Below are 11,084 nucleotides of genomic sequence, written 5' to 3' on the forward strand. Positions count from 1 at the left end.
TCAAATATTTTGATAACAGAAAGCATTCTGAGACTTTTCACATCCTGTTTGCTTCTGAACCTAAAGTTTGCCAACTATCTCTAAGCATTTTTGGATGATCAGCATCTACACTATGGATAACCATAGTGAATGAAGTTGCCTTTCCAGTGTTAAGAAAATAATCTGAAGTTGTTTCCTGCAGTTACTATCTGTACAAAAAATGTGTTCCCTGAATGCTAGAATGTCTTCATAACATTTGACAGCAAAGGCAAATATGCATACCCTAATATTAGAGCCATAATAACAGACAAGTGTGCATTATTAGTGCAATATTCAATCTTTGTCAGTTATGAATTGTGACTTTTGAAACCATGAACTGAAAATCATTATGTTTATGTGTAAGACGGATAAAACATCCTCTTCCCTTATAATTCATCAGATTTTGGAAGCAATCTGTTGCTTCTTATGTTGTTGTTGTTGTTGTTAGCTGCGAAGCCGTGTCCGACCCATCGCGACCCTATGGACAACGTTCCTCCAGGCCTTCCTGTCCTCTACCATCTTCTGGAGTCCATTTAAGCTCACGCCTACTGCTTCAGTGACTCCATCCAGACACCTCATTCTCTGTCGTCCCCTACTTCTATTGCCCTCAATCTTTCCCAGCATTAGGCTCTTCTCCAGTGAGTCCTTCCTTCTCATTAGGTGGCCAAAGTATTTGAGTTTCAACTTCAGGATCTGGCCTTCTAAAGAGCAGTCAGGGTTGATCTCCTCTAGGACTGACCGGTTTGATCGCCTTGCAGTCCAAGGGACTCACAGGAGTCTTCTCCAGCACCATAGTTCAAAGGCCTCAATTCTTTGGCGCTCAGCCTTTCTTATGGTCCAACTTTCACTGCCATACATTGCAACTGGGAAAACCATAGCCTTGACTATACGCACTTTTGTTGACAGGGTGATGTCTCTGCTTTTTAGTGTGCTGTCTAGATTTGCCATGGCTTTCCTCCCCAGGAGCAAGCGTCTTTAATTTCTTGGCTGCAGTCCCCATCTGTAATGATCTTGGAGCCCAGTAAAATAAAATCTGTCACTACCTCCATTTCTTCCCCAACTATTTGCCAGGAATTGAGAGGGCCGGATGCCATAATCTTGGTTTTCTTAATGTTAAGTTTCAACCCAGGTTTTGCACTCTCCTTCTTCACCTGCAACACGAGGCTCTTTAGTTCTTCACTTTCTGCCATTAGAGTGGTATCATCTGCATATCTTAGGTTGTTGATATTTCTTCCGGCAATCTTAATTCCAACTTTTGATTCATTTAGCCCTGCCTTTCTCATGATGTGCTCTGCATATAAGTTAAATAGGCAGGGTGACAGTATACAGCCTTGCCGGACTCCTTTCCCAATTTTGAACCAATCAGTGGTTCCGTGTCCAGTTCTCACTGTTGCTTCTTGGCCCACATATAGGTTTCTCAAGAGACAAATAAGATGGTCTGGTACTCCCATCTCTTTAAGAACTTGCCACAGTTTGTTATGATCCACACAATCAAAGGCTTTAGCATAGTCAGTGAAGCAAAAGTAGATGTTTTTCTGGAACTCTAGCTTTCTCCATGATCCAGCATATGTTGGCAATTTGATCTCTAGTTCCTCTGCCTCTTCGAAATCCTGCCTGTACTTCTGGTAGTTCTCGATCCACATACTGCTTGAGTCTAGCTTGTAGGATTTTAAGCATAACTTTACTAGCATGTGAAATGAGTGCAATGGTGCGATAGTTTGCACATTCTTTGGCGCTGCCTTTCTTTGGAATTCGAATGTAAACTGATCTTTTCCAATCCTGTGGCCACTGTTGAGTTTTCCAAATTTGCTGGCAAATTGAGTGTAGCACTTTTACTGCATCGTCTTTTAAGATTTTGAATAGCTCAGCTGAAATACTGTCACCTCCACTAGCTTTGTTGTTGCTCAGTTTTTCTAAGGCCCACTTCACTTCACATTCTAGGATGTCTGGCTCGAGGTCAGTGACCACCTCGTTGCTTCTTATATTACATCTTTAATCTTTCTGGGCTTGCAATAAAATCTGGTACTCACTTTTCTAGTCATATTCATGGCAATTTTAATCAGTCTAGAGGTTTCTGTATATGGTATCTCTGCTTTCATGAGTCTATGATATTAAATGAATTTGTATGCTATTTGAAAACTTACTATGCAGCATAGTCAGGAAATATAAACCTCTTTTATATGAAAATTACAGAAGAGTGGTTATATGAAATCACTGCATGATTTGGTTGAACTACCTTTTTACGTACCTTCTGGAAGATCATGAAGATGGAAGAGATCCTCAGATGAATTATGTATTAAAAGCCTGAAATGTCTCATCCAACTTGCACATGATTCAAGTGTCAATATATTTTCTCCAGGGACAGTCAAAAAAGGCTATTTGTAAACATGTAAATATAGAACATGAATTTTAGAGTAATAGAACCATACAGTGAAAAACCAAATATTGCTGCAAGCTCTTGTTTCTGTTGATGCTGGATTCTAAGTTAAGCAGAAATTTTAAAACACCAGTTGATTCCAAGGAACTGCTTCAGTATTCTGCTCACTAGCAATCCTATACATTATGCACTTTAGAGATTGGTTATGGGCAGAGAACAAATGCTTGGAATCTTCAGTTAATCTTTTTTATGTCATTAGAATTAGAATTAAGAATTGATAATTTTATTAATAACTTTGTTTCCCAACTAAAATTTCAATTACTATTTTTTATCTTTGTTTAAATATAGTAAATATGACCAATTAGTTTAGCCTAGTTAATAGTTGGTTTATTACTTTAATAAAATTTTAAAAAAATAATATTGAATCACTCTAGACTTTTTTACTTTCAGAAATTAAGTGTTAGGCATCTTTAAAATATAGCTAACGTGTTTAAGTTTTAAAGTAAAAACAGATGGCACATGCCTCTTAAATAGAAATGTTTTATTTTCAGAAAGCAAAACTTAGTTTTAATGCTTTGGTTGAAAAAAACTAAATGCTTTGCAACAAAAAGAGTAAAATATTGGTATGATGACTGATGACTACTAAATACCTTGTTACGATATGACTAAAATAATCACTTAGGAGACTTTTTGCACTTTTACTACCGAGTTGTCCATATAGCCCTGAAAATGTCAGGACTTCATCTCACTGACATTTACACTTCCCAATTCAAATCAATCTTAAAACACATTCTATATGAGTCTATAACAGTATAAAACATAAGAAATAATATACTTAAACCAGGTACAATATAAATGAATATTTAAATAAATCCTAGATATTTGCCAAGCTGAAACTGTATAATCCGTTTGATCGCTATCCTAGGGCCTCTGCTTTGAAATTGTTACTTAGTCACAATGAAGACATGCATATGCAAGTATTTATTCTAAATATTCTTTTCATTTAATTTTCACTTAATTTAAGCCACTTTATGATTGCTACCTCTAACTTCTCAGCATCTTAATTCTTTTTATTTTTAATGGCAGTTTATCTGATCTACTATGCATGCACATAGGCACACAAACACAAAATACTGCATTTGTTTTAACTTGTATAAATTTCAGGGATTTTCTAACTGATCCTTGCAGGAATGTAGATCATAGCAGCATTCTAGTTGCCATAAAATTAAATAAAAAGTAACATTATTTTTCCCCAGGATTTATGAACTCAATCAAGAACTGCACCGATTCATTCAGAATGATGCACAAATTATTGGCCTTAAATTAGCCTATTCTATCTTGGTGTTCTCTAAATCTTTTGGAACTGCAGTGGTTAAATGTAGGCATTAGTTCCAAGTAAGTTGGTACAGCACAGGTTTCATTCTTTTTTCAATATATGATAATTAATTAGATTACAGAAATCCAGATGACCACTAGATGGTGATCAAGAGATGTAGCCAGTTGATTAGCTGTAAGTTTTTTTGCAGCTCAAAAGACATAATTAATCTATTTCATCCAGGGCCTGCTGGAGCTGAGTGCTTATCTCTCTCTCAACAATCTCTGTAAAAAAGAAAGCTTAGAGATTGGACAAAAGTTGCATATTACTGTTGGGTTCAAGTATAGTCTTTTGAAAGGGAGTATACCACCATTTTGTTCAAAGTAGGAAGCACCACGCACTCTTGCAAAACAGCATTGACCTTTGCTTGGATTCAGTCACTGGCCTTAATCAACTAGGAAAGACATAGGTCCAGGACACTGGTGACAGAACTTACAATAGTAAGGACTCTGATCTCAGAACTTATGGGCTTTTTTCCAGATAATCAAACTAAGATACACCTCAATCATTTACATAGGACCTTACATAAGATCTGTCTAGCTCATATCCAACTTAGAGCAAAGCCAAGTGACTTTATTTCACAGATGCCTAGAAGGGCTTCCTCAGAAGGAACTTGGTTACTCATAAGAGGGCCTCTGCCTAACCATCTGTGGACCTACTGAGGACAGAGAAGTAAGCTTGCTTTATCACTCTTATTGCCACAAAATAAGTCATAATAAAGGATTTTACCTATGCCTGGTTAGCATTATTGTTTATCTTTCTCTGGTGATACTCTAGGTATCCTTCTGATGCTAGTTGCACCAATTCCTCGATAGGGAAAAACTGTTTCTAGTCACTTATGCCTTAGTCACCATCCAGTTTGACTGTTGCAGTGGTGTTGTCCTTGAAGATCAATTGGAAATTCTACTTGTTCCAAAATGCAGTGACACACACACATATTGGACTCACAACAAAACACCCATGTCACACCAGTGCTATGTGAGTTGGCTTGTAGTGGGCAGTTCAAGGTGCCATAAGACCAACTTACTTGTGGGACTGCGTATACCAGATAGTTCTGCCTATTTACTAGATTTGGCAGGGTGCACATGTTCTTGGTCCCACCAACAAAGCATCATCATTTTATGGGACCTGGAGGTGTGCCATCTCTGTAATTAAACCTATGGATCAACCTCCTCCCGGACTCAACCTTTGTTGTGAGATGGGCGGCAAACAAATTTAATAAATAAATGAACAAATATTACCCTTTTGGGAGGATATAGGTTTGGATGCTAATGGAGCTAATTTAATTTTAGAGGCCTCCACCCCAAATTTTAAAATTGGATTTGCATAAATTGTTTTATTTTTGTTCATTGCCTTGAGTTCCTTGGGTAGATAGAAGCCCTGAATTTGAAATATGGATGAACGGAGAGAGAGAATTTAATGTGCTAAATTCTGATTTGTATTTTCAATTAAGGAATATGACGGGTTTTTTCCCCAGCACCTTTATGCTGCTCATGATAAGAAAAGACATTACTTGCAACTGTGAAATCCTAGTTTTTGCTTTGTATGCCTAAATGATCACAGCAAGCAATTCCTTATTTTTGCTCTGTAGAGGAGAATGGCCTTCCGGTCCTATTAGGCTTCCATTCCTGTAAGGCTTACCTTCTTGCAGAGGCTAAGTACTAACCAACTAACTTCTGTAAAAGTAAGCAGGATAGTCCACAATGGGGAAAAAGGATTGTCCCTCATATAGTAACTTTAAAAAAATTACTAATATATAATTCATTCACTTCCAAATGGTTCTGGGCAGTTTTCAATGTAAATTACAGTGACCACTGCAGATAGAAAGGTATATGGTTTTAGTAAATATTGTTTGTTTCTAGCATGAATAATGATAACTATGTATAAGACGTGATTTATAAATGATACTGTGTATAAACTTTTTCTTCCCAGATATTTTACACATAATTTTAGAACAATGCATGTTTTGATAAATGAACTCTTTTTCTTAATAGGACCATTCCTAAATCAATTCTTGGATGCTGGTAGAATAAGAAGGAAAAAAACCCCACTCAAAAATGAAATAAACTTTTTCTTCTCTCTCTCCCCTTCCCCCCTTTTTTTTCTTTCTACATATTAATTTCTTTTTGGAGAAAAGTGTATTACTCCTAAAAAAAGAATTGGCTATTGATTCTCAGTTATGCTTTTGCTGCTGCTTTGAAAGTGTTAACTTACTAGAGTTTTTATTTATATGCTCATTCTTGAGGGGAGGAAAAGCTAATTTGTGAGTCAGACTAAGATTAGTAGAATCTATTCAAGATTTATATATGCAGAGTATTTCGAAATAGAAAAGTGTAACAATCAGAGTTGATTTTTTTCTGTTATTCAGAGTTTTTCATAGGTAGTGAATGACATAAAATGCAGTTACTGGTTTTTTTGGTGGCCTTAATATTTTTATGCTAGATTGCCTTTTGGTCTTTGTGAGTTGGCCTTATTTATGATTTAAGCTGGCACATAGGGCTGGTTTAATAGGAGTGGCGCATCAGAAGGTTAGGGAAAAGGAGTAAATGCTTTTTAAAAGATCTGACTCTTGGGGTTTCCTTTTTTCTTTTTAAAAGGCCTCCATTTTGGAAGCTTTTCAAAGTCCTGCATGCTGAGTGGGAAACTTGGAGTTCCCACTCCCTAATCCTGCTTTTAGAAGCGCCTAGGAGGGTGCATATCCTACGCTTGCAGGTAGTTGTCTTCCAGGAAAGCTCCACAGTTTGCACTATTCACTATCCACCACAGGATGCCAATCTGCTCCAGGTCCCTAATCTCTTTCTCACATAGTCTCTTGTAACCATCTACAGGGAGGAGGGGATAAATTTGAAAGAAAGGCATGGAAAAGGAGGCACAATGTAAGACCAGCCTAGCAGGCTGCCAGTTCCTACACACACATTCAGCCCCAGCTGCAGCCAGACGAAATTCAATGGCCAACAGGTGTTCTTGGCAGACGATGCATTAAAAAAGCTACTTAAAACAAAAATACCTAAGATTTTAACACAGAAGCTCATTGCTTTCCTTTTCTTTCTCAAGATTCTTTAAAGTTTTTTTCCCCTAGTACTTCAGATACAAAGAAGAAATAACTGCTGAACGGACCTCACTCAGGCCATTTGAATTGGCCATTCATTTTAGCTGATTTTTGAATTAGCCCTCTGTCTATAAGCCTATGGTTTATGGAATGAAATAGGCTACATAGGAGCTGGGAAATTACAGCTGCTTGAATCCTGTCTCTAGATACTAATGTTAGAATCTCTATATTAAAATTAATCAGAAGTCAAAATTGGTAGAAAGTCTCCTAGGACTAAGTAAAATAAATAGACAATTCCTCATTGGTGTTCTGACACCTTTGTTATATATTCGTGACAATTGGGTTTTGGCAAAAAAAAAACCCTTTCAAATATTCTGTTACCTATGGTTGAAGGAAGAATCACAAATGATGTGTGAGAATCCAAAATAAGATTGCTGTTTCTTTAATTTTCACTTTTGTAATTTAAAATAAATTTGTAAAAAAAATATTGTTTTGTTTTCTACAAAGTATTTTTTTAAAAAAAAAAACCTTAGGTTTTTCTTTATAAGTCTATTAGCAGAGTTCAACATTGCACCAAAAAGATAGAGATTCATAATAAGGGGCATACTTTCCTTTCAGAAATAACAGATTACATCGTGTGTTTTCAAGTTCCCTGTTATTGAGCAAAATATTTATACATGATATTACATAGTTCAGTCAAATAACCTCAAACCACTCCCATAGGTTAGATGGTAATCCATGTATGATACAGTGATTATATATTTACTAATTCCTTTGTATTTATTAGCTGCCCAACTCCAATGAGCATAAAACATTCAAAATTCACTATAAAAATCCACCCAATTTATAAACAATTGTGTTCATTTTCAGGGCAAAGTGCATGGCAATCACATGTGATACAGGTATTATCAGTTGACCTGGATTTATATGGTTAGGGAATTTGAACAAATAGGAAAAGTATTTTTAATTATGTGTGACTACATGCAGGATATGACTAACTAAATTTAAACTGAAATAGATAAATATTAATTCTTCCTTCCTGCCCTATTACTTTGTGACTCTGGTTTAGAATGTTGTCTTGAAATTTGCATTTAACCTCTTTCTGCCATACCTTAATGCTGTTGCAAACTAGTGAAGAGTTACCATAGCATTTTTAGCAGAGGTTCACAAATCTGATTTCATGTGGCATCTGTAATGATCCATTACTGGTTTTCTGGTACATTTTCTCAATAGCTGATTATCAGTTGGCACATTTTGCACCAGAACTATCTCTCTCAGGTACTTAGCATAAAAACAACAATAGCAGCCTAGTTCAAACTTTAAATTAAAACAAATTAAATTAAAGCAAATAAGACTTGTTTTAATTTAAAGTTTGAATTAGGATGAGCACAATTTTTCTCCTGCCTTCTCCTGCCTCCATTCTCATGATCTGCAGTGGGCTGTAAAGAATTAAAATGCTGATCAGAACCAACGGAAATATTATAGTAAGTAACATGACAAAGACGTCCAAATGTCTCCCTTTTCAGAAGCCTTTCCTAAACACATGCTAAATCCCCTAGAAAGCTCCTAAACAATTTTGGCAGCCATTACTCCGGCGTAAGCAGTGTAACTCTTTCAGCAAGTGAACAAACAAGGAACAAACATTGAACAGCTGACACAAATGCATTTCAAACTGGCGTTTTCTTTTACGCCCATAAGGGTGCAGTCAGTATCAATCACTGTTTTCTCTCCTACACTGAAATAATAGTCACTCATTCCACTGATGCTTTTCACAGCAGTAATGTACCTTTGGAAGGAAGCTTTCATGAGGCTGCTTCCTGAACTTTTAAAGTCACCTTGAAGATTCTAGCCTTTTTTCTTCTTTGAATTTTAATTATTTGTTTATTTGTTTAGTTAGTTATTTATATTTCCTATTTCTTAACCAACCAATTCTCTCATATTGCTTTGGAGTGTGAGAGTGTTACACAGGTAGATTTTAAACAAGAAAGTCACTATTACATCCTGGGTTAATTTCATTTTTCACTTATTTTTTGAACATTTAGGATTGTGTTCTGCTCAGGTTTTTAACTAAATATCTGACATATGTTTATTTTGGATACATAAAAGTTGTGGCATATGGAACTCTGATAGCAGAGTGCGTTGCTGTTCTAATTATTTGTTGAATATTATTGCAGCTGAACTCTACTGATGTTCACAAAAATAGGCCAAAAGATGGCCTTCTGTTACATGTGTGACTTTCCTGCATTTAATTCTCAGCAAATTATTCCAACAATTTTTTTTTAAAAAAGTAATCTGTGTTTTTCTTTTTCAGATAACTGCAGTTTGTAGAGAAGCTGCTCTTCTTGCGCTTCAAGAAGATATTGAGGCCAAAAATATCATGAAGGAGCATTTTCAACAAGCTTTGGCTGTTGTGACTCCTAGAATTCCAGATTCCCTACAGAAATTTTATGAAGAGTATCAGCAGAGGAGTGGATTGCATTCACTGTGAGAAAGTGATTAATGAACATATAGTACACAACTTGATTTATTTTTTTTCAAAGAAATATGTTCTTTCAATTCAGATATGTAAAATGAATTTTATTAATAATTTTTGAATAAAAAATGAAGTGTTTTGAGTAAAAATAAACTTGAGAACTGTGTGAAAGCATGATTGAAACATCTAAAGCACACCATGATAGTGCATCATCATGCCAAAAGAGGAGAGGAGTCACTCAAAATCCTAGGCTTTTCACTTTGATAACACTATAGTACTACAACTTTGCCGTAGCAGCACTCATTCATTACCCCATCGTCACTATCACTAACTAAAGGTTTCTTATAATCTAAATTACCTTAGTTTTTTCAGAGCTGTCATGTACAGAGTACAAGTTGGTTTTTTGGCTCTCCACCAAATGCCTTTTCTCAAATTATATCAGTTTAAAAGTGGATTTTAACATTTGATTTAATTTCTATTCTTCTGCAGTTTATAAAGATTGTTTTGGAGCTCTATATCATGGGTGTCAAACTCGCCATGTCACGTGACGTGTTGTGACATATTGCGACTTTTTTTGCATTGCCGGACCTGGGTAGGCGCGACCTCTGCATGATACAACCAGCCCACAGGCCGGCAGTTTGACACCCCTGCTCTTTATAATTCTTTCTTTTTTTCCCAGTATAAAAAATTGGTATCACCAATGAACTTATGGATCATACCTAGTTTCAGATAATGTTTTAAACCAATTCAAAGAATTAGTTTTAAATGACTTTCTAAACTATTCGTGTAATGTCTCTGCAATTTTTTTCTGCCTTTCTAGTTCTTTAATAAGTTATTATTCCATAAGATGGCTCTACACATTGTTTAAAAAATGTTTGGAAAACATTGAATTCTAATCTATCATACTGAAGATGGGGGTGTACAAAATCTTTGCTAGTCTGTGGAAGAAAATAGACATAGTCTGTTAGTTTTTTCAAGATTATTCAACTGTATTAGGGATAGCTGCTGCTTACCAAAACGTATGCCAAATAAAGTTGTTTGTTTTTACATGTACTGATAATCTTTCTCCTTGAAAGATTTGTTCTTCCAGATCCTTGACAGTATTTTCAAAATAATGCTTACTACTGTTTCCCCAATGATTACACTACTTAGACAGTAATTTCTAGATCCCTTTTCCGGATATTGTTTTAAATATAATAAAGAACCAATTTAGTCAGGTGATTAAGGCACCTGCCTAGAAATTAAGAGATTGTGAGTTCTAATTCTGAAAGTCAACTAGGTGACTTTGGGCAAGTCACTCTCTGAACCCAATAACCTCGCAGGGTTATTGTTTTGGGGAAAATAGGAGGAGGAAACAATATTAGTTACATTAGCTGCCTTGAGTTATTTATCAAAGTAACAAAGATGGGGTATAAATAAATACAATAATAAATAAAAATTATTATGTAAATTATCCAGACTTCTAGCAATTAGACAAATTTTCTATCTTGATTTCATCAAGAAAAAAAGCACTACAAAATTAATTTTTGTAACTTTTTTATTTTTTAAGTTTAACTGCCAAAGATATACAATGCTTTGTTCATAAATGACCTTTCAAACCATCATACGGAGTTGTATGCAAATTTCATATATTTTAATGTTATACATATGCAAGTTGTCAGCTTCTGTTTCAGAAATATATTGAAACATACAGTTTGATCAGGTATTCTTGAAGTTTTTTATAGTTATACAACTAAATATGCTCTTCTATATCCCAAACTCTTTTATGTTTTAATAAAGTTTTATCGCAGGC

General features: G+C 35.4%; 1 protein-coding gene across 2 annotated transcripts in view; it reads left to right on the forward strand.

The window, feature by feature from the left end:
• The window catches only part of AFG2A (AFG2 AAA ATPase homolog A), a 162,985-nt gene extending 151,901 nt beyond the window's left edge, over nucleotides 1-11,084 (forward strand). For both annotated transcript variants that reach the window (XM_083367360.1, XM_083367361.1), the window contains exon 16: nucleotides 9,131-11,084. In XM_083367360.1, the coding sequence (XP_083223486.1) occupies nucleotides 9,131-9,307 (177 nt within the window). In that variant the 3' untranslated portion in view covers nucleotides 9,308-11,084. The remainder of the gene's footprint in view (nucleotides 1-9,130) is intronic.

The sequence above is a fragment of the Vipera ursinii genome (assembly GCF_947247035.1).
Source record: "Vipera ursinii genome assembly, chromosome: 7".
Lineage (NCBI taxonomy): Eukaryota > Metazoa > Chordata > Lepidosauria > Squamata > Viperidae > Vipera > Vipera ursinii.